At 46.2% G+C, this 27,128-nt stretch overlaps 1 protein-coding gene across 2 annotated transcripts in view; it reads right to left on the reverse strand.

The window, feature by feature from the left end:
- The window catches only part of BFSP1 (beaded filament structural protein 1), a 52,049-nt gene that overhangs the window by 18,215 nt on the left and 6,706 nt on the right, over positions 1-27,128 (reverse strand). The window contains exons 1-4 of one of the 2 annotated variants that reach the window (XM_065921265.1): positions 16,440-17,372; positions 11,107-11,167; positions 1,521-1,616; positions 504-596 (exon numbers count right to left, since the gene is read on the reverse strand). In XM_065921265.1, the coding sequence (XP_065777337.1) occupies positions 504-596; positions 1,521-1,616; positions 11,107-11,167; positions 16,440-16,813 (624 nt within the window). In that variant the 5' untranslated portion in view covers positions 16,814-17,372. Of the gene's footprint in view, positions 1-503; positions 597-1,520; positions 1,617-11,106; positions 11,168-16,439; positions 17,373-27,128 lie in introns of those variants that run through there. The other variant, XM_065921266.1, reaches the window with a different exon arrangement.

The raw sequence follows: 27,128 nt of genomic DNA on the forward strand, positions 1-27,128 counted from the left end.
CTTTCGGGAACTAAGATTCCTGCAAACCATGTGGTGTGGCTAAAAAAAAAAAAAACAATGCTCATAACAAGATACACAACACAACGATTAGAACAGCAAAACCAAAATAAAAGCCCAACATCCCCAGTGCAGGCAAGAAAGCAAAGCAACAGAAGCTCCCATCTGTGGCTGAGGGCGGGGATGCAGCAATGCTACAGAGCTTGGGAGATAGTCTGGTAGTTTCTTATAAGCTAGACAAGGAAGAATAGCCTGTGATCCTCGAGAGGACAAACACCTAGGAAGATGGTCAGCAGCAGAGTTTATGTCCTCAAATGTCTAGATACCCTTGTTCACTGAGAGACTGAAAGAGCAGAAGAGTAAACTTGAATATGAATGGTCAGGTCGGTTGGGGCCCCCAGACCGTCCAACCTGATGCCTCTCCCTGGGCCTCTGGGCACCAGCTCTGGGGCTGCAGGACCAATGCCCACGTGTGGCCACCCTGTTACTGGGGCTCCTGCCCTTACCTCCCGCATCCCACTCGTTATGGCGGCTGCCTGCGGGGTGGTCTGGATGATCTGCTGCAGGATGGTGACATAGGTCTGAATCTCCAGAAGATTCTGTCAGGGAAAGAAAGAGTTCTCATTAAAACCTGAACTGTCTGAGTTTCTCCCTCCGGGCCAATGTGACCCTAGGGACATCAGACAGTGACCTGCTCGGAGGGTGCCTGATGCCTCCTTTTATCTACACAAGAGCCGCCCTCCGCCGCCTGGAGCAGGTCCTAAGGCAGAGACACAGACACTGAAGCTGGAGGGAGGCCAGGTTCCTGGAGAGGTCAGCCCTCAGGTCTGCTGTGCTCAGGTGACACAGGTGGGCAGGAAAGGAGTGTCTGGCACTTGCATTTTTAAGATGCACACGCTCAGAGAGGTTAGACCACTGGCCTTAGGTTACACAGATCTGGGACTGGACTTTCCCAGAACACCAAGTACCCCCACCCCACCCCGGCATGAGGCTGTGAGAAGCTGGTAGGGCTGAGGGCAGAACACGACAGTACTTGAGAGGAGGCTCCTGCTATTGCTGTTTAGTCGCTAAGTTGTGTCTGACTCTCTGCGACCCCGTGGACAGCAGCTACCAGGCTCCTCTGCCCATGGCATTTCCCAGGCGAGAATGCTGGAGTGGGTTGCCGTTTCCTTCTCCAGGGGGCTCCTGCAGGCCACATGTTCCCTCAGAGGCAGCAGTGAAAATTTACAGTTTTTGCACTTTCTCCATTTTCTGACCTGAACTAGTTGATAGGCAACAGCCTAATCAAGACGGATCCGCGTGCGATCACTCTGTGGACTGTAATGTCTCCCATAGATACTGGCTCCCACCCCACCCCCTGGCACACACACCCCAAAACCACCTCCCCCTCTGCACATCTGGTTCACTAAGCACTGTTCAGCCCAGTTCGCCTGAGCAGCCCACTCCAGCTGTCTCATTTTCCAGCCACGAGAGCCCCAGACTAGTTTCCGGTGGGAAAGGACTGCAAGAGGGGTTGTAGTTACCTTTTTGTACCTGTCCTTGGCCGCACTGATGTCATCCTGCAGAAACTGGGCTTCAATCTGAAGACGCAGGTTACGTAGCAGGGCTTCGTCTGCCTCCTGCAACGAGAGGGTCACCGTTCCGACTCGGAGAGGCCATGGGGTGGGTGTGAAATCTGAATACACAGACCACCGGGGGTCTGGTTAACATGCAGACTGCTATTTGGTAGGTCTGGGAGGGTGTCCGGGATTCTGCACTTCTAGCAGAGCATTGGGTTAGCCCACTGGACCTGGTCTAGCACAGTAGCTCTCAGGTGGGGGTGATTCTGCCCCCTCGGAGACATTTGGCACAATCTGGACACACTTTTAATTGTCACCATTTGGGAAGTGGAGTGCTACTACCGGCATCGAGTGGGTAGGGGTCACAGATGCTGCTAAACATCTCATAATACATAGGACAACCTCACACAACAAATAAACTTCCAGTCCCTAATGCCAATAATGCCAGGGCTGAGAAGCCTTGATCTAGAAAGATCAGGGAGAAACAGTATGCTTGCATGCCAATAACCTTAAAATTGCTTCCCTGGTGGCTCATATGGTAAAGAATCTACCTGCAGTGCATGAGACGCAGGTTCAGTCCCTGGGTGGGGAAGATCCTGTGGAGGAGGAAATGGCAACCCACTTCAGTATTCTTGCCTGGAAAATTTCATGGACAGAGGAGCCTGGAGGGCTACAGTCCATGGGGTCACAAAGAGCTGGACATGACTAAGCGACTAACACACTTTCGAATTATGGTGCTGGAGAAGCCTCTTGAGAGTCCCTTGGAAAAAAGGAGATCAAACCAATCAACCCTAAAGGAAATCAACCCTAAATATTCATTGGAAGGGCTGATGCTGAAGCTCCAAAGCTTTGGCCACCTGATGTGAGGAGCCAAATCATTGGAAAAGACCCTTATGCTGGGAAAGATTGAGGGCAGGAGGAAAAGGGGGTGACAAAGGATGGGATGGTGGGATGGCATCACTGAATCAATGAACATGAATTTGAGTAAACTCCAGGAGACAGTAAAGGACAGGGAGGCCTGGTGTGCTGCAGTCCATGGGGTTGCAAAGAGTCAGACAGGGCTTAGCAACCAAACAACAATAACACATATGCAACCTTAAAATCTGACACATCTGTATTTGTTCTAGAGCCTTTCATCAGTGAGTTGAGTTTCTAAGACTAAGAAACAGCTTTCCCTTAAACACTGAAACCTTTTAGAATATAGCTAGAGTCCTATTTTATACCATTCAAAAATGAACTCTAAATGGGTTAGCTGCTGCTGCTAAGTCACTTCAGTTGTGTCCGACTCTGAGGAACCCCATAGACAGGGGCCCACCAGGCTCCCCCGTCCCTGGGATTCTCCAGGCAAGAATACTGGAGTGGGTTGCCATTTCCTTCTCCAATGCATGAAAGTGAAAAGTGAAGTCGCTCAGTCGTGTCTGACTCCTGGCAACCCCATAGACTGCAGCCTACCAGGCTCCTCCATCCATGGGATTTTCCAGGCCAGAGTACTGGAGTGGGGAAATGGCTTAGAGACTTAAACAATTTTATACTGAAACAAAACTCCAAGAAGAAACAGGAAAAAACCTCCCTGACATGGGTGTCGGCAATGAATTTTTGGATGTGACACTTAAAGCACAAGCAACAAAATAAAAAATTGACAAGTAAGACTATTTCTTGCTGCTGTTTAGTCATTCAGTCATGTGGCATCTTTTGCCACACCACAGATTGTAGCCCACCAGGCTTCTCTATCCATGGGATTTCCCAGGTAAGAATACTTGAGTGGATTGCCATTTTCTTCTCCAGGGGATCTTCCCAACCCAGGGACCAAATCCACATCTTCAGCATCTCCTGCATTGCAGACGGTTTCTTTACCCACTGAGCCATTGGGGAAGCCCAAGCAAGACTATATCAAACTCAAAAGCTGTGCACAGCAAACGAAATCACCACTGAAGTCAAAAGACAAACTATCAAGTAGGAAACCTTAATTTTAATAGTTTTCTCCCGAGGACTCTTGACACGTACCTTGGGACCACCCATCTTCAATATAAAATGCATCTTTTAGCATGAATGCTGAGGTGAAGAGTGTTTGCTCCTTTAAAGTTGGAAATGACACAACAGAAGGTCAAACATTCTTACCAAACTTTTTGATAAGTCACCAACTTTTATCTCATCAATCTTCCTTTGACCAACCAAACAGGTGTGAAGAAGTATTTGTGCTCTTAATAAGAAGGTAATATGGTGTGTGGAATTGACTTAAATGTTTCAACAATTCCGTGATATGTTACAGGGCCAAGGACCTTGTTCCTCTCCCAAGACACCTCTGCCTTGCATTCCTACCAATACCTGAGGCCTTGCTACGTGCATCTTTACTGACTTCTTAATGGCTTATTAAAAAGCACTATGAATGTTAGCAACAGGCTCTCATCCATAGAGGTAGAATGTAGTCTGCTAAAATATTTAAGATATTCTCCACCTCAGCGTGAACAGAGTTAAGACAGTCAAGGTATGTGGACAGGACAAGATATTCTGAGACACTTGTCCTCCTGGTACTAACAGGGGTTAGGTTCATCATGTTGAATTGTCATTTCAGAAGACCCACGCTGCCCACCCCTGGGAGAGCAGAGCATTACTGATGGTCTCACGCAGACGCTCCAGGGAAGGTGGGTGGCCCCTTGGAGGTCCTGGTGAATGGGCTTCTGAATTACTCAGAATTGTCACATAGCCTGGGGAAGCCTCTTCAACAGAGAAATGCTGAAGGAAAGGAAGCCTGGTGTCTTCCCAGCAGTGGAAAAGGGCTGAGGAGCCAGAAAGATCACAGGTAATCTACAGACCCCAAGGGAAAAAGAGTCAGGCCTCAGGAAGGATAGAAACCAGGGCAGTCCCAACAAAGCAAGTAGCAACGCGCTGTGGCCTGGATACCCAGGATGACCAGCGCCAAAGGCACTCATCTCTGCCTCTCAGGGGCGACATCTCTGAGAGACAGCTTTGATTGGCCCACATGATCATGTGACTGTTGTCTTGCTAACAATTCTACCAGGACCACACTGACAGGAAGGAAGGTCCAAGGGCCCAGGGGTGCAGCCCTGCCCACTACACGCATGGTGGTTCCTGGTGGAAGTGACTCTCCGCTCCAAGGAGCGGGCCCTGCTTAGTAGGAACAGCTAACTCTGAAGGCAGAGGCAGGGCAGTGCCGGGTGCAGATGTCAGCCAGCCCTTTGGGATGTTTTCCTACCTGCCCCACCCCTTGACCCCTCAAGATTGCTGAGGATGGGGTGGGATAGGGAATTCTCAAACATCTGAAACTTTCACCAAAAATTCATCCACAACTGACACACAATTACTGGAGCTGAAGACCTTTTGTGTTATGACTTACAAAGGGATAGAACACTTAAAAATTTTAGAAATAGAAGAGACCCTAGAGGCCATGGGTCCTCAGACATTTTGTAGCCAAAATGTGTGTCATCCTGCAAACAAAACATCTCAGGGAAGCCAACATATAGAAGCAAAGCAGAGATGTGCTTCCTAAGGGACATGATGGCTGGGTGGAGGCAGGCGAGGATAGGAACCCTGACTGTCTGGCAACCCTCCTCTATCAGATGCCCTTCAGGCAAATCCATGGACCTCAAGGGCTCTGCCAAAAACAACTCAGAAATCATAGAGTCTCATCTTACAGACAGGGAGACATGGAGCCAATGGGTCATTCAGTCGATTAACAGAAGTTAACAGGAGCTAATAGGCCTGGGGTCTGTCCTGCGCTTCCCTCTATTAGTCGGGAGTTGAACGCTGAGTCCTGACCCCACCCTGAAAGGTGCCTTCTGCTCTTCCCTGACCTTCCTCTCAGGGTCAAGCCCAATGACCCCTTAGGTCCCATCAGCCAACTTTTAAAACTGCTCAGCATGATAACAAAAGGCCAGCCCACATTTGCCCTTAAAAGAGAGATTAACCAGATGCCCTGCAAGCACTTTCTCTCGCTTTGAAGACAATCATCTGATAAACTGCCTGGAAAAACTCCCAAAGGTGAGTCGCTGCTGCTGGAATGTGCAGCTGCTGGTAGAGGGGGAAGAATTCTTTTGGAAGTGTTTTCTTTTGTTTGCACCAGAATTCAGAAATGTGTGGACGCTTGTGTTTTTATTATGCTTTTGGATGCTGTCAGCTGCAGTTTCAAAAGCTCCACCAGCAGAAGCGTCTAGATTTTTCTAAATCAAGACTCTGAGCCAAAAGTCTAATTTTAGAAAATGCTCCAACCCGGATACTGTATATGTTTTACATCTAGGCGAGTGGTTCGCAAAGTGTGGTTCCTGGATCACACCATCTAAAAATGATTTGAAATACAAAAGATCTGGTGGATCCCAGACCTATTGGATCAGAATTTCTAGGGTGGAGGACAAGGATCTGTTTTAACACACCCTCCACGTGCTGCTGATGCTAGATCCACTAGTCTAGACCATCTTTCTTCACGGGGGCTTCTCGAGTAGCTCAAATGGTAAAATATCTGCCCACAATTCGAGAGACCTGGATTCGATCCCTGGGGAGGGAAGATCCCCTTGGAGGAGGGCAAAGCAACCCACTCCAGGATTCTTCCCTGGAGAATCCCTTGGACAGAGGACCTGGCAGGCTACAGTCCACTGAGTCGCAAAGAGTCGGGCATGACTGAGCAACTAACACTTTCACTTTTGAGACCATGATTTAGAAAGGAACTGGAGAAATTAACTGGAGTCCAACATACCCTCGAAAAATCAACCTTGCCAACTCAACCACAGAGATGCATTAAAAACTTCAACTGTCTGTATCTACACCCAAACCAGTCCAACTAAAACAAACAAAAAAAAAGAAACCCAGCTGCTGGGACTTCCCTGGAGGTCCAGAGGTTACGACTCCACGCTTCCACACTTTCAACGCAGGCGGCACAGGTTCAACCCCTGCGAGAACTAAGGGGAACTAAGATCTCATGTGCTCCCAGATTGGGCCAAAACAAACAAACAAACAAAACCAACTTCCTGCCTTCCACCACCAGCCTCCTCCAAAACTCTGCTTCCCAGATCCTTCTCCTCTTCTCCAGAAGCTCATTCCCAGCCTCAGAGGGATTCTTGTATGTACGAAGGCTTGTAGCCCTGAAAGCAAAAGTGCTTTTACCTCTTAAACTCCCTCACCTCTTGCTCTTTTCCAAACATGTTTAAGGTTCACGACTCACACGGAAAAGCACACGTGGCAGCTTTAGGTATTTCTTTACCTTGTTTTCAAGTGAAAGCCTTCAGCTAGAACCTACAGCATTTTAAGATTCTGGGAATTTTTTTTTAAAAAGAGAGAAATCTCGAAGTCTACACCTTACCGTTTATATATGTAAACAATGAGTCCTAGAGGTTAGCCAAACCCAACTATTTAAACATCATCAGGTCAGTTCTAGTAACTTCTAATGGAGCATAACCTATACAAATACTGAAACCCTATACTGTACACCTAAAACTAATGTAATATTAAAAATCAACTATTACTTCATTAAAAATTAAAAATAAAAAAACAAAACAATTAAATGATAATGGAAGACCCTGCCCCTGTCCATACCTACCAAGGGTGAACAGGGGGAGGAGGGGGAGGCTCTGAGTCATTTAGATTCAGTGAGGGTGAGCTCCTGCCCTGACAGAGAGGTGATATCCCACCTCTTTTTTTGAGTAAAAAACCCAAAATCCTCAAGGCTGTTCCGAGGTTCTGAGAGCTGGTTGCAGGGACCTCTCCATTCACTGCATTTGCATCCTGTGTTTATGATTTCTGACACATCCAAAATCTACTATTTGCCCTGTATTCTTTTCCAGTTGATTCATGTTTATTGACATGAATTTTTTTAAAAAATCTTTTAAATTTCTTAAATTTTTTAACTTTTTAAAGAAATTTATGTCACCCGCTATAGAGAAAAGGTAGTCACAAAAATAAATTCACAGCAATTCCAAAGCTATCCCTCCACACACTCCCACTCCATCAGGGTTACACAGCTGCATCTGGAGAGAACTAAGCTGGTGTCCATTGTATCAGGTGACCTGTAGTAACAACTGTAGCAGGCAGGCCACATCTACGATTGTGTCATTGAAACTTCACCAGCCACACAGACAAACACCTGCTCTTGAGGTGGGAACCGGCATTGCTCCCATTTTCCAGATGGAGAAACTGAGGTGCCGAGAGAGGAAGCCACTCGCAGTGGAGTGAGGGGTCCAAGTAGCAGGTCACCCTCCTGCTCTGGACGGCACAGTTCTCACAGGGAGCACGGTCTCCCCTGCACCCGGGAACAGCCATGCCGAAGCCTGTGTGGCCCCCGCCCACCTGACTGCCTGGTCCCATCCTCCCAGAGAACCTTCATAACATCCCCACTGGACTCAGATCCCAACCGTCCACACGCTACATCACAGAATGAAGCGGGGGAAAGGGTGGAATGCCTTTCCCTTATTTTCCATTTTCTGTTTCTTATTTGTCTACTGGGAATATGCATTGCTTTTGTAATAGCAGAAAAATCGAAGGTTTGAGCTTGTTTTTAAGTCGAGTCACTTGCCACCAAAGGTTAAAAGGACTAAGTTCTTTCTCCTGCTTCTTCGAGGAAGGCCCAGGACGACAATGTGCAGGGCAGAAGACAAACTCAGTGCCATGTCCAGAGGGAGTCCTACCTGCGGTGAGGACAGACACTCATAAAGCAGAGTGAGCTGTTCGGGGTGCGGAGAGGCGGGGAAAGGGCTGAAAAGTGAAGGGCTAAAGCTGAAGGGCTAAAGCTGAAGGTGGTCAGCTTCCTCTGTTCCCAGAGGCCTTGGTATGTGGACACGACAGCAGTCCCACCCGGGAGACTGGAATTTCCACCAAAAACAATGGGGATGAGCCATGGGTGTCAGTCGAACTGCTGAGTGAAGTCAAAGGCTAGTAAGGCCCGAATCAACTCAGACTTCCAACCCAGCTCAGCACACGGCCAGTCACTGAGCTGTGTGCACAGGACTCCTCTGCAGGACACCCTCCCTGCCAACTCTGGGCTCACGTCTGGGTGCCCACCTGCCCAGTTGGCCTGAGACCGTCTAGTTTCTATCAATCGAACTGTGTGATTACTAACAGTATTTCCTTCACTCAGTGTCCTGACTTGGACAACATGGACAGACACAGAAGAATCACACAGTGGGTGATATCCACAAAGCAAAACTTAGTGTCCTGAGTGTAGTTCTGATCCTCCCAACAACTGGCAGAATAGTCCTGGACAACAGAGATCGGACAAAGTCAGGGGACTAGTGACCAACACCCTGAGCAAACCCTGACAGTCTGAAGTCCCTGCCTGGAGTTCCATGTGGAGAAGAATCTTTTTTTAATTTATTTTATTGAAGTGCAGTTGATTTACAATGTTTTGTTAATTTCTGCTGCATAGCAAAGTGACTCAATTATACACACATAAATATGTTCTTTTCATATTCTTTTCCATTATGGTTTATCCCAGGATATTGAATATAGTTCCCTGAGCTCTACAGCAGGACCTGTTAATTTCTGCTGCATAGCAAAGTGACTCAATTATACATACATAAATGTGTTCTTTTTCATATTCTTTTCCATTATGGTTTATCCCAGGATGTTGAATATAGTTCCCTGAACTCTACAGCAGGACTTTATTGCTTATCCATTCTCTATACAATAGCTTATATCTGCTAATCCCAACCTCCCACTCCATCCCACCACTATCCTCTTTCTCCCTGACAACCACAAGTCTCTATATTTGGGAGTGTGTTTCTATTGTATAGATAGGTTCATTTGTGTCATGGTTTAGATTCCACATATAGTGATATCATATGATATTTGTCTTTCTCTTTCTGACTTACGTGAATAGTATGGTAATCTCTAGGTCCATCCATGCTGCTGCAAATGGCATTATTTAATTATTTTTTATGACTGAGTAATATTCCATGGTATATATGTGTGAAAGTGAAAGTTTTTCAGTCATGTCCAACTCTAAGGGATCCCATGGACTATACAGTCCATGGAATTCTCCAGGCCAGAATACTGGAGCGGGTAGCCTTTCCCTTCTCCAGGGGATCTTCCCAACCCAGGGATCAAACCCAGGTCTCTCGCATTGCAGGTAGATTCTTTTCCAGCTGGGCCACCAGAGAAGCATCTTCTTTATTCATTCATCTGTTGATGGCTATTTAGGTTGTTTCCAAGTCTTGGCTACTGTGAACAGTGCTGCTATGTACATAGGGGTGCATGTATCTTTTCAAATTATGGTTTTGTCCGGATTATGGTTTTGCCCAGGAGTGAGATTGCTGGATCATATGGCAACTATTTGGAGAAGGCTCTTAAGGCCACATCTGGGTGCAGCAGGGAAGGGTGACAGATTTTATCAGCAATGAGGTTATGGGTGGGGAAGAGGAGAAGGTGAAAAGCAGCCAGGTACCCTGAATAAGCAGCCCTTCAACTCATCAGTCCCCGTAGGTCCTTCCTTTTGACATTTGAGCTCCAAAATGATCAGAAAAGAACCATGCTCAGAGCTACTGGCCACAGATAACCTCTGCAGTCCAGGATTACTCTGCTATCTGGTAGTCGAGCTCTCCTGGCTACAGCAGAAAGATCCAGTCAGTAGGAAATGGTGGAGGATCCAGAAAAGGAAACTGTCCCGGCAGAGAACAGTTCCCCTTGACCTCTGGTGCCTCCCTCGCAGAGGTGGCTCATACTTCAAGAATGAGGAGTTTGAGGGGAAAAGGAGATTTCGTCCTCTGTTCTCGTGAGACTTCCCCGGGAAGGAGTCTTCCCAAGACTCTTAGCCAACAGGATACGGTAGCACTGACACAAGTAACCACTGCCTGGAGCAAGTCCTCTCCCAAGTTTGGCGCAAACCACAGCCAGCCTCTGTGACGCTGACATGTCCTGATGGCTGAGCAAAGCAATGAACTTCATTGTCTGGAGATCTCTCACAAGCTCGTGTAGCTTGTGGGATAGGAGTGCGTGGGGGTGTGTGCACTCACTCACAAAGATTTCATTGAAGTTACGAAGCCATGAAGGAGGGCAGCAGACAGACACAGAGAACAGACTTGTTGCCAAGTCACTGGGGGAGGGAAGGGATGGATTAGGAGGCTGGGATTCGCAGATGCAAATTATTATATGTAGGAAGGATAAAAAACAAGGTCCTACTGTACAGCTCATAAAACCATCAGTTCAGTTCAGTTCAGTCGCTCAGTCATGTCTGACTCTTTGTGATCCCATGGACTGTAGCACGCCAGGCCTCCCTGTCCATCACCAACTCCCGGAGTTCACCCAAACTCATGTCCATTGAGTCGGTGATGCCATCCAACCATCTCATCCTCATCCATAAAACCATAATGGGAAAAAAGATGAAAAAGAATGTACATTAATGTATAACTGAGTCACTTTGCTGTACAGTAGAAATTAACATTGTAAATCAATGGTACTTCAATAAAACATTTTTAAAAAGGAGAGTGACCTCAAAAGACACAGAGGAGTCTCAAAAGAACACAAAGAGGAGGCGTGTGGAACAATTATTCAGCGGCTTATCTCAATCTCGCCATGAATCTACTCAAATACCATGTCGGGCTCTGCTCACCTTGTTGAGTCGTTCCAGCATCTCCTTCAGCAGCAGTTGACACTCACACTCATTTTCATACCTGCAGACGAGATACAGAAGGCAGAGTGGGGCATTCAGTCAGCCTGAGTCCTGCGCCCTCTCTTTACAGGAAGCAGGAGCTGATGCTGTCTTTCGGAGCCCACTCACCCTTTCCCAACCTTCTCCATGGTATACCTAGGGGGTGCCATACATGGAGACCCAGCCTCAAGCCCCCAGCATCCCCACCTAGCCACCCAAGGATGCAGGAATCAGACCTCAGCAGAGCTGTCACCCCAGGACCGCACCTGGGGGCTGCCCTAAGGTTCTGCCTCAAACACCACTGCCCTGACCTTGCCTGGTTATCCTATACTATTGTATTCATCCACCTGAGACAGCTTTTCTGAATTCTGTCCTTCGATCCCTATAAAACCCTGGAAGAGAGCAGTTGTTATTACCCCCGTGTGGAAGATGGGGAAACCGAGGTTGAGAAACTGGCCCAAGGCCCCTATAGATGCTCTGGGTGCTTCACCCACAGCATCTGTCAGAATCGTTCTGCACACCCAGGGCCTCCCCTGGGCTGGGGGGCGGGGCAGGCTGAACAGGTCAAAGAGTCAGTCCTCCTGGGAGCAGCCTGCAAGCTCCAACAGGGCGAGTGGGGACACACACGCCCCGGCTCCCTCCCTCCCAGCTGGGACCACAGAGGTGTGCTCTCCAGCCCACAGGTAGGTGCCAGTGGCCACAAAGGTAACTTGCCAGATGAGGCACCGCTTGGTCTTTCCCTGCCTCCCTCACTTCCCCACTCCCCAACTGCTGCTCCCTGACACTATCCCCCAAATAAACCACTTTCTCAGGCTCAGCTCCTGGAGGACTTCACACACAGAGGGGTGAGTCAGGATTCAGATGTGAGCCTGCCACATCTACCACACTGCCTGAGCAGAGCAGGGACACCACCAAAGTTATAAACATGCACAAGATTAAGAAAGTAGCCGGTGCTAGGAGAAGGTGTATTTTTCCCTCCTGGTCAGCTTCTTCCCTGGAGTCCTAAAAAAAAAAAAATGCTAAAGATCAAGGAAGCAGAGAAACACCAGAAATCATTCTGGTCAGAACAAGGTTCCCTCTAGGGGGAATTTCATCCCCTGAAGAAAAAACGAAAGTCCCTTCCCCAATAACCCACACCTCACTCCCTGTAAACTGTCCCCAGTATCCATCCTAATAGGAGACAGGAAGCCATGTTTGGAAGCTTTCCATGTTTGGAAGCCACAGGGCTGCCTAGAATAAAGACTACATTTCCCAGCCTTCCTTGCAGCTCAGTGTGGCCATGTGACTCAGTCCTGACCAATGAGAAGCAAGCATGCCTGTGGCCACTTGAGGATATCTCTGGTAAGATATGGTATAGGTATGTCCTTCTACATCCCTTCCTCCATCTTGTCCCTTGAAACACCAATGCTGCCTTCTTGAAGGTCACACACAGCTGTGTGGGCCTTGATTACCATAGGGTGCCATACTAAACTGCTAGCCCAGACCTTACACAAGAAAGAAACAATCTTCCACTTTGGATAAGCCAGTGTTAACTTGGAATTTATTTGTAGTTGAAACTAATCGTACTTAGCACTTAGACCAACCTACAAAGCCTGGCTTTCTGTGTCCCTGCACACCCATGCCACAGGTTCAAGTTAGGACTTTACACTGACGGGTGCTGGGAAACTGCAGCTCAGAATCAAAAGTCCTGATCTCAGGGAAGAACACTGTTCTCAGTGTCCCCATCTCCAGAACCATCCAAGCAGCTTAGCTGTAACCAGTAAGCAAAATATGTATGCATAAGTTTTACTTTTCACACCAGGATGTCACATTTAGCAGTTTGTTTTCTGTGTGGCTCTAATGAAGCCAGAAATGATTTTTTTTAAATAGTTAATTAGCTTTAAAAATAAAACTGCTAACAAAATTTAATTTTCTTAGTGCTTTTTCCTGCTAGAAACATCCAAGAATTTCTATACCTTAAAAACATACTTAGGGGTTTCCCTGGTGGTCCAGTGATTAAGACTTCACAGTTCCAGTGCAGGGGGCCCGGGTTTGATCCCTTGTGGGGGAACTAAGATCCCACATGCTGCACACACCCAGGTACTTTTAAAAAAATAATTTAAAAAAATTTTTAAACATATTTAATAAACAAAATATTAACCTAGTTTCATGCTGTAGACAAGTCTAGGTATTATATTAAAGACAGGCGATCTCATTATAAAGAATTCATAATATATTCATATATTCATAGAAGTGAATTCATAAGGTGGAAAAAACCACTTTGGCTTCAATCATCTGACTGACAGAATTATTTTTAGCTTTCAGCAATTTGGATAATTGACTCATCATTGTATTTTGTATGCATCATTGTATGTATCTCATTTTGGTAGTTTTGTTTTTATTTTTATTTAGTTTTTATTTTATTTAGCCTTTCTTTGATGTGCTAAAGACCCGACTTTGAAATTATACAACTATCCAGGTAAAGAATATGCCTAACAAGGTTGCATATACCTTTCTGTTTCTATATTAATTTCACCTATTTCTGGCTAGCCATCACCACACCTCTGGAATTAAACCAAACTCAGTGTGTGTCCCCAGTGTATTACAGATGCGTATAATTTTTACAATGATTTTCTAATCTCACTACCAAATTTTAAATATCAAAACTTCTCTAAGGGGGTAGTGGTAGGGAATAAACTAATGAGAATTATCAAATAAATCAGAGAGCCTAAGGGGCCGGCTCCATGATGGACACACAACTCAGAATCAAGTAAAATCAGGAAAACTCAACACAGCCACCCTCCAGTGAGGGCTCCCAGGAGTCATGCTTGCCCAGCCAAATCACAACCGACTGTGACTCAAGGACTGTGGCCCAGGTAAAGGCCATCTGGGGATCTGGGGTATCCAGATGACCCATGGAGCTGCCTTGTGTCACAACATTCACCTCCATTACTTTATGTAACATGAGCTTTATATGAGTGAAGGCCTCACTCCACAGGCGTCCAAGGAAGGTTTCTCTCCAAGACACAGCGTTCTGGAAAGGGTGTGGGCCTCCAGGCGAAAAACCCAAGTTCAAGTCCTGCCACCCACAGGCCCTCTGCAAGCCTCAGTTTTCCCCTGAAGAGCTATAGGGATTTTCAGGTGCATTCTTCCAGGATCAAAACCAGAAAGAGGGACTTTCCTGGCAGTCCAATGGTTAAGACTCTACACTTCCACTGCAGGGGCCACAGGTTCAATTCCTGCTTAGGAAACTAAGCTCCTGCATGCCACACAGCACAGCTAAAAAGAAAGAAAATCAGAAACAGCAGGACTGATGGAATGAATGCTTATAGTCAGATAAACAGGCTCAATATACAATGCTGAATAACCTGTTCACGTCCGGGGCTGAGAATATGGAATACAAACACAGAGCACATTTGAAGAAAACTCTCTAGCTACCCTAGATCAGAGATCCTCAAACCTGGCTGTTCACTGAAATTACCAGTGGAGCTCATTAAATATGGAAATCCTGGGCTCCACTTGAGGTCCAGGGTCAGGTCTACCTCTGAATTTTTTTCATTAATTTATATAATTTTTAAAGAGATAAATCTCTTACATGACCAGAGAATTTTTTAAATGACATCAGAAGATGTTAAGTTAAAATTCTGCCTCTACCTCTGTTCCTCCTCCCTTATCCTCAGAGGTAAGCAGTGCTGTTAGGTTTCTGTGTGTGCTTGTGTCCTTTTGCAAGCAAAAAATCTCTTTGCCTGACCCCTGCCTTTTAAAAATAGATAATAATAACACTATTTTTTTTTTTAACAATTGCAGAGAATTCCATTGTATGAATGAAACACAATTTCATAACCTGACTCCTATTAACAGGCATTCAGGTTGGTCCCAGGTCTTAGTTCCTGAGATCATGCCGCAGGGAGTAACCTTGTGGACATGTCCTTTGACACCTGCTCGAGTATCAGAGGGGGCTGCCCAGTGGCGCTAGTGGTAAAGAACCCACCTGCCAAATGCAGGAAACGTAAGAAATGCGGGCTCGATCCCTGGGTCAGGAAGATTTCCCAGAGAAGGAAATGCAACCCACTCCAGTATTCTTGCCTGGAGAATCCCATGGACAGAGGAGCCTGGAGGGCTACATAAGGTCACAGAGAGTTGGACTACGCTGAAGTGACTTCACACACACACACACACACACAGAGTATCCGAGGATAAATTCCCTGAAGCACCCAGCTTAGTCAAAGTGCACACTCATTTATAACCTGGAAAGATGTTGACAAATTGCTGAGCATCTTTTTTATTTGAACAGCTTTTAGGGTGATTTTAAAGCATTATTCATTCTATCAAAAGGGAGCACATTGCCCACATCAGGACTTCTGAAACTTCAATGTTTAACTTAAACACTGAATCACCTGGGGGAGTTCTGTTAAAGTGCAGTCAGATCCAGGAGCTCTGGGGGTGGGCCCAAGAGTCTCCTTTTTTAACAAGCTCCTGGGTGATAGGAAACTGCAGGTCCATGGATTGCACTTTGAGTAGCCAGACCCTAGAGGACACAGGTTGAAACAATGTCCAGGTGTCAGCTGTGATACAGTGAAGACAGACTTTGCATGTTCAAGACCTGAATTCCAATCCTGGTGCAACAGTTACCAGCTGAGTGACCTTTCCCCTAAATCAATACATTGTCTGAACCCCAGTCTCCTCATCTGTGAAATGGGTGCAGTACGCTCTATAACAGGATGATGAGCCTGTGAGCATTAATAAACATCCATCATGGGGTGGCAAAGAGTTGGCCTCGACTTAGCAACTGAACAATAATCTCAAAAACACTATGCAAAGTCGAAGGAGTCAGACACATAGTATATGTCTAGAAGATTCCATTTTTTATGAAATTCTAGAACAGGCCATAGTAGTCTATAGTGATAGAAATCAGAACCCTGGGTGCCTCGTTTGAGGGGGCTGGGGAGGGGGAACCAAAGACTGGGAACGGGCAGAAGGGAACTTTCTTGGGTAGAGGAAATATCTTGTTTTAGTAGTTAAATGGGTACCTATGTTTCTCAAACTCATTACACTATGCTCTTGAATGTGTGCATTTTATTGCATGTAATTAAATCTAGATATTAAGATAGGTTTAAAAAGTAAATTACACCATTTCATTTGAACTGTGACACGGCATCAAAATGGAAGCTAGTCCTAGCTCAGGGAAACGCACCACGTGCGTGCCTCCGCAGAGATGAAGTCATCGGTCGCCCAGGGATCAGAGACGGCCCTCCCAGCCCAGTGGCCGCGCGCTCCCGGCCCGCGCCGCCTTTCACCCTAGAGGCGCCGCTTACTTGCTCCGGAACTCGTCGAGCGCGCGCTGCGCCTCTGCGCCCTGGCGCTCCAGCCGGGTGCGCTCGGCGGCCAGGTCCCGGGCGCGCTGGCGGTTGCCCTCGACGTGGCGGGCCAGGGCATCCTCGGGGCCGGCCAGCTCGTCCAGGCGCTGGAAGGCGTCCAACTGCCTCCGGAGGACGGCATGGCGCTGCTCGAGCGCCCGGGCCCGCTGGACGTGAGCGGCCACGCGCTCGCCGAGCCCCTGCAGCGCCGCCAGGTTCGGCGCGGCCGCCCGGGCCTCCGCCAGGCGGTCCGGCTCTGCGGCGCGCGGCGCCTCCTCTGCGCGCTCGTACTGCTCCTTGCGGGTCTGGAAGACGTAGCTGCGCCTGAACATGGCTCCTCTGCGGGCGGGCGCACGACCGGCTCCCCGAGGCACCTCGCCGAGCCAGCAGTCCGCTAAATAAACATCGGAGGCCCCGGGTGCGCAGCTGGGACGTTCCAGAGCGTGTCAGCTGTCTCTCCACGCGGCGCCCAGCCTCGGGGAGAACAAAAGAGCCGCGGGCCCCGCTTTTGTGCGCTGGCTTAGCGGCCCATACAGCTCTGGGGGTTGGAAGGTCACCCAGCGCCATGAGGGTTTTGTTCCGGGATTGTTGAGCCCGTTGCTTTTGAGTAAATGAAGCGTCAGGAGGACAAAAGAAGCATGCCTTTCTTCTGACTTGTTTCCACTGTAGAATTGGGAAGGAAGCCCAAGGGGGCTTGTTAACCTTGGTCTAGCTGGAGAGCCCAAGGACCCCAGGCTTTGTCTCTTCTCTCTCTTTCCGTCAAGCTTTCAATTCTAGAGCTTTTTAACAATACCTTTTTCTTTTCTGATTACTTAAGCATCTATTTTTCGTAATTACACTATGGCATTAAAGACCCCTCTTTATATTAGTGGTTCTTAACCTTGGATGCAATATCAAATGGCACTTCTCAATAAATTGTGAGGTGTGTTGCAAGTTCTTACTGATACTTGTACGTGTTTGTAAGGACTCTCTTCTTTGCAAAGAAAACCTTGCACAATTGTTGTTACTATTAATATTATCCTGAGGCTCATGGATTCTGAGATCATTTCTGGAGTAGGAGATGGCAAGCCAAGCTCCATCAGGACATTGGCATGATAGAGTCTTCCAACCAAAGAAAAAATTCTTACAGCCTAAAGATTTGATAAATTGGCCAACTCTAAATTAGATATATAAAGGAATTTGTGTCACTATGTTTCATTTTAATTTATATTCTGGAAATAATAAAGCTAGGCTTTGACAAATTTAAAAGTGAATTGTGGGTGTTAAAAGAAATGAATAGCATTTGATGAGACTGTTCCTAGATAGAAATATTTTGTCCTATCTCCAATTTTAAAAATCATTATCAAAAGCCTGTTTTCATAAAAAGATTAGCAGTACCATAAATGTTGATTGCACATAGTATACTACAAATTAAAGTCATAGTTAACAAAGATGAAGAAAATTACACAGATCTTTGTTGGGTTTCTCGGAATTTATTTTTTCTCCAAAAAGACTAAGACATGGATTCAGTCTGGGGTGTATCTATGTAAGGACCAAAGTTGTGCTGGTAGTGTAGTTATTTTATTTTCTTGTGTTAAGTCATTTAAAAATAGATTTTATGATCAAATCAAGGAGAACCAATGCTTACTAATAGTTTATATAGTATGGCGCACATATACCATGCTGATGCCATAGCAAATTGGTTTCAAGCTTCCTAGAGAGTGAAACCAACGTAGAACAAGAATGATTTATAAAAAAAATCATTCCTTCCCTTTGACATCATGTGTCAGTCAGGTATTTCAACAAAACACAATGACCCCCCAAACTAAGTAGCAGACGAAAAGTCATTTTTTGTCCAATATTTAGTTTGCAGGTCAGCTGCAAGGCTTTTGTGCAAGCTTCAAGTCTTCTGATCCACCCGGGCAGTTGTGCTCCCAATGGAACTGCTCTTCCTGGAACTCGCAGTGACAGAAGGACGGGAACGAGCCCGTCCAGACCACTCCAAGCCTTTGTTGGCTTTGGGTCCACTAACATCCTTTAGTGAAACCAAAGCACAAGGGGACTTTCCTGATGGTCTAGTGGTCAAGCTCTGCACTCCCAATGCAGGGGGCCCAGGTTTGACCCCTGGTCAGATTGAAGGCAGGAGAAGAAAGGGACAACAGAGGATGAGATGGTTGGATGGCATCACCAACTCGATGGACATGAGTTTGAGCAAGCTCCAGGAGTTGGTGATGGACAGGGAAGCCTGGCGTGCTGCAGTCCATGGGGCCGCAAAGAGTCGGACACGACTGAGCGGCTGAACTGAGCTGAGCAGGAAACTAGATCCCTGTGCCAGTGTTGTAGCCACGCGTTCCAGGAAACTCACTCACTCAGAAGGACAATGCAGATAGTGGAGTGCAGTTTATTACACTGGTGGACCCAAGGCAGAGTCTCCTCTTAGAAAGGACCCCGACCAGTTTTTGTGAAAACCTTATATACCCTAAGTGTACCATGCACAAACCTACCTCCCCAAATTCCCTGACAATCACAGTTAACCCGTGATTCATATGCCTTAAGCCCAGGTAGTTAACAGTGGACAATTATCAACAGGCCTGTGGTCATACCCCAATAAACATAATAGAATGTATGATTCTATTCGGTTACACAGATAATTAGGGGATTCTTTTAGCGATGGAGAGCTCTGGGGCTCTTCCTTCTGGGGGCCTGGTTTTCCAGTTGGTATGTCGTTTCCATAGATACTGGGCATATAGCTCAAAGTCCACAGTCCGGCCCAAGATGGAGTCCTGCTTTCAAGATAGAGCCCGTTCTGTTTCCTCCTTCACCACAACTAAGGGTTCACATGCCGCAAGTAAGACCCGGCGCAAGTCAAACAAACACATAAAAATAAATGAAAGGTTTTCCTGGTGGCTCAGTGTTAAAGAATCTGCCTATCAAGGCAGTGGACACCGGTTTGATCCCTGACCCGGGAAGATCCCACATGTCTCGGAGCATCCAAGCCCATGTCCCACGACTACTGAGCCTGTGCTCTAGAGACCGGAAGCCACAGCTACTGAGCCCACGTGCTGCAACTACTGAAGCCCACATGCCCTAGAGCCCGTGCTCCACAACAATGAGAAGCCCTCAAAGAAGAGCAGCCCCTGCTCATCACAACTAAAGAAAGCCCTCACACCAACAAAGACCCAGCACAGCCAAAAATCAATAAATAAATGAATATTAAACAAAGCAAAAGTACCCAGCCACAGTCAAGAGCCAAGGAAGAGACATGGCCCACCCAAGACCACGTCAAGAGTGTGGTGTGTACCTCTATCACAGTGGAATGAAGCGTTGGGACCAGCCACCCAGTCTGTCACCCATGGAGAGCCCTTTGGGAAAAATACAAACTTCCAGAAACATAACCACAGAAAAAATATTATTTCTGTTTAACCCAGTGGAACAAACACTTAGAATATATCTACTCACAAAGCATCATCTGGAAGAGTTAAATATTGGACAAGGTCAAATCTTTACCCTTAAGGGGCAGGAGACAAATTCCAACTTAACAAATGAAGATACAGGGAAATCTGGGATAAGTTCAAAAACAGAGACAGTAACAAAGCACTGTGGTTGCATCAGGGCAGCAGCAGTGAGCGGTGGGTGGGCAGGTAGGCAACTTAGAATTCCAGATGAAATAGCATAAATGAGGTGTGCACCCTGAGTTTCCTGAACTTGTAGCTAAACCATGGCAGGTGTGGCAAGAGGAGTCCCACAGAGGAAAGTTCAAAGGCTCCGCATGAGTGACCATGGAACATGGGCATTACCTCCGTTCCTTTCACCAAAGCCCCACCAAAAATGGCAGCAAGGAATCTTCTGAAATTAAAATTTCACAAAAATAAGGAAGAAAAGATGACAGTGGACAAGTTTCATCAACAGATTTCAGAAGGCTAACCAGGGACAGATTCCTGGAGATTGATGTGGCGCTGTAGAGAAAGTTGAAACCCAACTGTCTCGGGGGATGGGAGAAGAAAGCTAGTTCGCACAAGAGGATCTCAGAAAATCTTAGGAATTATATGTAGCAGATACAGGAGAAGATGGAGGTGAAGCGTAGTGTTGGCCAGTCCAAGCTTGTGCTCCTTGCCACATGACAGGTCAATAACTGGAGAGATGAGTTGTCAGGGCAAGGAACAGAGACTTTATTTGGAAAGCCAGCAGACTGAGAAGATGGTGGACTTGTGTCCCAAAGAACCATCTTCTTTGAGTTAGAATTCAGGCCTCTTTTATACTAAGAAGGGAGTGGGGATGGCTGGTTGTTGCAGACTTCTTGGTGCAGGAATCCTTTGTTCTAGCAGCTGTCCAGGTACGTGTGGTCACAATGTTCTTATAAACCTCCAATAAGACAAGTGTTACTCTCTATTCTGCAACTTTTAATCTCTATACAAATGGGAAAGGGTTACTCCTTTAAAGGTCAGAGCTCTGAGAAAGGACTGTCAAGTATATTCCAGACTATAGCAGCATGCTTTGACAGAAGGTGCAGACCCCAGAGGAGTCAGCGCAGGCAACAGGGCACAATGGTTAGAGCTAGAGGAACAGACCCAAGGAGTCAGGTTTGTTCATCTCAGTAGAGCTGAAACACAAGAGGGTTGCCTGAGAGTCTGCACAGGAGCAGTTAGAATTTCAGATCTCCTGCTCTGTCCTGCACACAGGCAACCAACCAATCTTCATCATGACGGGAGACCTGAAAGTTATTCCAGGTAAAATTGAACAAGAGATGTCCTGAGTTCAAGGTGGCTGGGCATAGCCAAGGGCAGGACGGTGGCCAGATGAAACAGCTGTGGGTGGTAGGAGCTCAGCCAGCAAACCCATCTGGCCCCAGTATGGGCACTGGTAAATGGGAATAGTCACTTACAGGACGAGAGTCACCATGCATCCCAGTTCACCTGAGACCATCCACGTTTACCCCCTTTATCACAGTGTGAGTATAGGTGGCTCCCTCTTTCACTCCCAAGAGTATTGCAGTTTGTCTGAGGACACAGCATCTCATCCCAGCCTCGAGTGCATCAATTTCAGTTCAGCCGCTCAGTTGTGTCCGACTCTTTACAACCCCATGGACTGCAGCACGCCAGTCTTCCCTGTCCATCACCAACTCCCGGAGCCTATTCAAACTCATGTCCATCACGTCGGTGATGCCATCCAACTATCTCATTCTCTGTCATCCCCCTCTCCTCCTGCCTTCAATCTTTCCCAGCATCAGGGTCTTTTCCAATGTGTCGGTTCTTCGCATCAGGCAGCCAAGGTATTGGAGCTTCAGCTTCAGCATCAGTCCTTCCAATGCCTAAAGCTAATCATATAAAAACATCCAGACAAACCCCAAATAAGAAACGCTATTAATAAAAATAGACAGGAACAATACTTTTTAAAATGTTAATATCATAAAAGATGAAGAGAGACATGGAAAAGTTCCAGGTTAAAGGAGATGTGACATCCAAATGCAGTAGTGACCCTAGACTGGATCCTGTATGAGGAGAGAAGACGCTGTAGGATCACCTCTAGATCCACTGGCAAAACTGGAAGATGGACAATAGACTAGAACTGAACCAATACTGAGTTTACAGAAGTTTATGACTACTCCACAGTCAAGTAAAATAATGTCTGTATTCTTAGAAAATATCCTCTGAACTATTTGGGGGTAAAATGCATGATGTGTGCAACTTACCCTCAAATGATGACTTAAAAATTACTTGTATAAATGTACACATAAACATAAATATTGACACATATAGACAGACTTCCATAGAAGTCCAATATCTGAGACTCAGAGCTCCCAATGCAGAGGGCCCGGGTTCCATCCTTGGTCCAGGAACTAGATCCCATATCCTGCAACCAAGGGTTCACACGCCACAACTAAAACTCACACACACTGCAGCTAAGACCCAGCACAGCCTAATTAATTAATCAAATGTATGAAAAGAGAAAGGAAGTGGGGCATGATAGTAACAATAGTAATCTGATAACTATTAGTAATAGTAATAGTAATAATAGAACTAATTAGTTACTATTCTTAATACTTAAACTATTCTTAATAGTAACTAATACTAATAATAGTAACAATGAATCTGGATAAAAGGTATATGGGTGTTGTTTGTACTATTCTTGCAATTTTTCTTAGACAGGTTGAGATGATTTTCAAAACCGTTTGTGAAAACTGTGATCACCTTATACATGAAGCACTTTGCAATGTAGACATCTGAGAAAGATTCCTTTGCTTCACTCTATAGCTGTGTAGCTACGAAAAAACCAAAGAGAGGGAGGGGGACAGAGACGTAGTTTAGTCAACTGTGCAAGAACAATAGGAGAAAATGGTCTGTAACCACTGACCAGTTTTAATCATGTGGAATATGTGATGACATCAGTGAAATGTTTATAACAAACATGAACGGGAGCAGATAAAACAAAAAGCCACGTGTGGTGATTTCGGTCATATAAAAATATATATAATTATAAATTAATCTACCAGGCTTTATGTTCATCATATCTTTTTATTGCCATTTTAACTTGCTTCAATACATGATATTTTAAAAAATTTTGATTAACATGTTTATCCACTGAACAAATACAAAAACTAGGCAGAGATGGTTTATCTTTTAGTCAGTTTCATACTCTATAGAGTTTTAAACCTTCCTGTTCAGTTAAGATACATTCTGAGTTTGCTCTGGACTTTTTATAAACATAAAGGGTAGAGGGAGGTTCCCTGCTGTCTGATAGTTGTGTGGCCTTGAATGATTCCATTAACCCATTTTCTGAATTGATGGATCTGAGTTAAGGTGTCTCTATGAGCTTCCTGCTTGTTATGCGCTGACTTGTGTCGTCTCCCTCACCCTCTGGTTCCTCAGTGTGTGACTGTATTTTGGAGACAGGGCCTTTGAAGTGGTAACTCGGGGGAAATGAGGTCATGTGGGTGAGCCCTGATGAAATATGACTGGTGTCCTGATAAGAAGAGGAAATTAGGACACAAACAGGAAAAGTGAACGTAGCTCAGTCGTGTCTGACTCTTTGTGACCCCATGGACTATATGGTCCATGGAATTCTCCAGGCCAGAATACTGGAGTGGGCAGCCATCCCCTTCTCCAGGGGATCTTCCCAAGCCAGGGATTGAACCCAGGTCTCCCGCATTGCAGGCAGATTCTGTACCAGCTGAGCCACCTGGGAAGCCCAGACAGGAACAGAGGGGGAACACCTCGTAAAGACACAAGGAAAAAAACAGCCATCTACAAGCCAAGGAAAGAGGCCTCAGAAGAAACCACCCTGCTGACACTTTGATCCCAGACTTCTAACCTGCACAACTGTGAGAAAATGAATTTCTATTGTTGGAGTCCATTCAACAAAATGGATGGACTTTGTTATGGCAGCCCGGACAGTCTAAGAGGCTGCGGGAGCATTCTGATTTTGTATGGTCTCCTTTGATAGTCTGTCCTTTCCCAGGACATACAGATGTGTGCCACAAGAGGGCCACGCTGCCCTGAGAGTGGACACCTGCCTCCTGGCCCCTAGGGCAATTGCAGTCAGCAGTGGGTGGGGGTGGGGGGAAGCTGGGTACACAGATGCACAGCTCGAAGCCTTGCCGCCAAACTGGAACAACAGGTCCTGCAGGAGAGGCTCTTACTGAGTAAAGTGGCCGACAACCCCAGAGTGAAAGGGCAAACCTCTGCCTCCCAGGCCCTGCTCCCTAGACTGGCCTCCCCATCAGCTGTAGAGCAAGCTTGGCTGCCATATAAGTGATGTCTCACCATGAAGGGTGACAACGGAGGGAGAAAGACACTCAAAAGCAAGGCTTTCTCCCCAACAGCACACACACTGTGGATGCTACAGGCTTTCTGGAAAGTGAAGCCATAGGTTCTCTCACTGTCAAAGCCAGGAGCACTAAGCATCTACCTGCTTTCCTTCGGATTCAGTACAGATACCGAAGCAAATATCCAGTGTGCTGACAGGTGTATTCCTTGTGGTTTTGGACTGATGGGACCGAAAAAGTATGACAACTAGATTCAGTGCATGAACTTGAATGGGATTCTAGACCAGAAAAAACAAAAATGCTACCATGAAAACATTACTGTGATGCTTGATGGAATTCAAGTATGGAAAAATGGATTAGATAGTAGTATTATGTGTTAAAATGCCTAATTTTGACAATCATTCAATGGCATATGAGAAAAGGACCTTGTTCTCAGTAAATACATGCTGGTTTAAGGAATAATTAGGCACAATATCTAACTTACTGGCAGTGTTTCAGAAAACAAATAATAAATGCGTGTATATACGATACAGGAGGGCATGGCAACCCACTCCAGTATTCTTGTCTGGAGAATCCTCATGGATGGAGGAGCCTGGCCACCATGAGGTCACAAAGAGTCGGACGTGACTAAGCGACTAAGCACAATACATGATACAAGCATATAAATCAATACATAGAATAGTAAAACAAGTGGAGAAAATGTAAATAATTGGTGGATTTAGGTAAAGGGTATAGTAGGAGTACCCTGTACGATTCCTGCAACTTTTCTGTAAGTTTGAAATCATAAAAAAAAAAGAGAGAAAAAGCTGCCCTCCAAAGTCCCAAACACCTCTGGAAAATGTGTGCTGAGAGTAGGTGCTTCATAATGAGAGCAAGAAAATGCAAAAATGCTCCTTTGATTCACCAGGTGGTATCATGGTTTGATTCACTGGGATTTCACGGTAGGAGTTTAACACACGAATGACGAAGGGGTTTTGAAATATACCTAAGCTCACCTTCCCTGAGCACCAGACGATGGGGCACAGCCGTGGAACATGGTTGAGACATTGTCATACCTACTTATGCGTCATCACTCTGGTTATGCGTGAGAAGAGGCTGTGTCCTTGACCCCAGGGATGCAGCAATGACTCATTGTCCCAACAGGCAGCATTCTCAGGACCAAGTCTGGAGATGTCTCTTTCACAGTTATAATTTCTTGTGAATTTCAATCCACCCATACTGTTCATATTTTTGCTGTGTACTTCTCTTCAAGATATCATTAAATGGACCTACTGCCACATTCAAGTTGGGTCAGGGTACATCTGAACCACCCTCTTCTCTTCTAGGAATAGATTGTCCAGTGGTTTGATGTATCATCAAGCCACAGTTGGCCAAATGGCATGCTCACTTTGCCCTAAAAGGAAGCTGTTCCAGACCCTGATTCGCACCACTTAGGAAATGGATCCCAAGGAATTAGACACAAACATCCATGAAGGCATTTCTATTAGGAATACAGTCACAGATTTAAGCCTACATCTGGTGTACCCATTGTTTCTATGGGTCCATACTGCTTTCTTAAGGATAACAAGAGGAATTGATTGAGCTACTTCACAAGAGAAGATGTTTTTATCTTCCAAAGTGTACCAACTTACCTTTGATCTGAAATTGGGAGGGATGCTATTTCAAGTTATTTCTATATCTTTATTTATTACTCTTGTAAACTTTTAATCTTTTGGCCGCACCCATGGCCTGTGGGACGTTTAGTTCCCCCAACCAGGGATGGAACCCATACCCCCTCCTGTGGCCTCACAGTGTCTTAACCACTGGACCACTAGGGAAGTCCCAGCAATGTTCTTTTTAAATATATGATTCATTTTCTCCATTGTTCCTGTTGACCGTGGTCTCCAGGATGAATGTAGTTTCAATCAAAATCCAGTGCTTTAGTCATTGGTCATACTGGAGACAAAGTGGGCTCCTTATCACTTTGAAGGTTGTTAGTCCTCCAAATTGGGGAACAGTTCCCCTAAAGAGAACTTTAACTACCTCAGAGTTTCTTTGTCCAGGTGAAATATGCTTTCATTCATCCTGCAAAAGTGTCCACGAACACTAAGAAGCACCTGAAGTTTTCCGCAGCCCCTCTGCCTGCCAGTCCTCAGTGGGGCAGGTTCCTCTCTAGGACCGAGTTCCCAGGGGGCGAGAGGGTGTCTAGAGCAGGCTTTGGATTATTTTTTAGCGCAAATCATGCAATTCTGAGTGACTCGCTGGATGGTCCTTTGCAGATTAGGGCCCATTATATACTTTGGAATCCTTGGTAAGGTGGCATCTCTCCTGTCATGGGTTTTATTATGAAGGTGCCTCCGGAGAGTATCCAAGCCTCAGGGATCAAAACGATTCCTTCTGCACTGTATTCCCAGCCTGGCGAGGTGTGATCAAGAGTGAATCCCTTTCTTCAAGCCCTCCCTTGTCCTTTTCTGACTACACTGGCTTGGATTTTGACAGACAGAGCTGAGGAAGACGTGACCCTCTCACGGCATGATGACTGCCTTCTCTGCAGCTCAGTCAGCTAACTGCTTGCCTTTTATTGTATGAGTTTCGCCTCTTTGGTGTCCTGGGAGGGGCATTACAGCCACTTGTGAGGGCTTATGGGCTGCCTCTGACAGTGACAGGATTTCAGCAGTGTGATTTGTGTCCTTAGTATTTGAGGTAAGGAAGCCCCTCTCTTTCCAGATTGCCCCATGTACATATACTGCAAAGAATGCAGAGCGAGGGTCCGTATATATGTTCACCCACTTCCCTTCAGCAGCAGAGACAGTTCTTGTTAGAGCAATGATATTTGCCTTCTGGGATGAGCTCCCCGGGGCCAGGTTTCCCCTCAACACTCCTCTCTGGGGTATTTCTGCCTACCCAGCGCATCACCTGCCTGGTCC

The sequence above is a fragment of the Muntiacus reevesi genome, chromosome 2 (genome assembly GCF_963930625.1).
Source record: "Muntiacus reevesi chromosome 2, mMunRee1.1, whole genome shotgun sequence".
NCBI classification, from domain to species: Eukaryota; Metazoa; Chordata; class Mammalia; order Artiodactyla; family Cervidae; genus Muntiacus; species Muntiacus reevesi.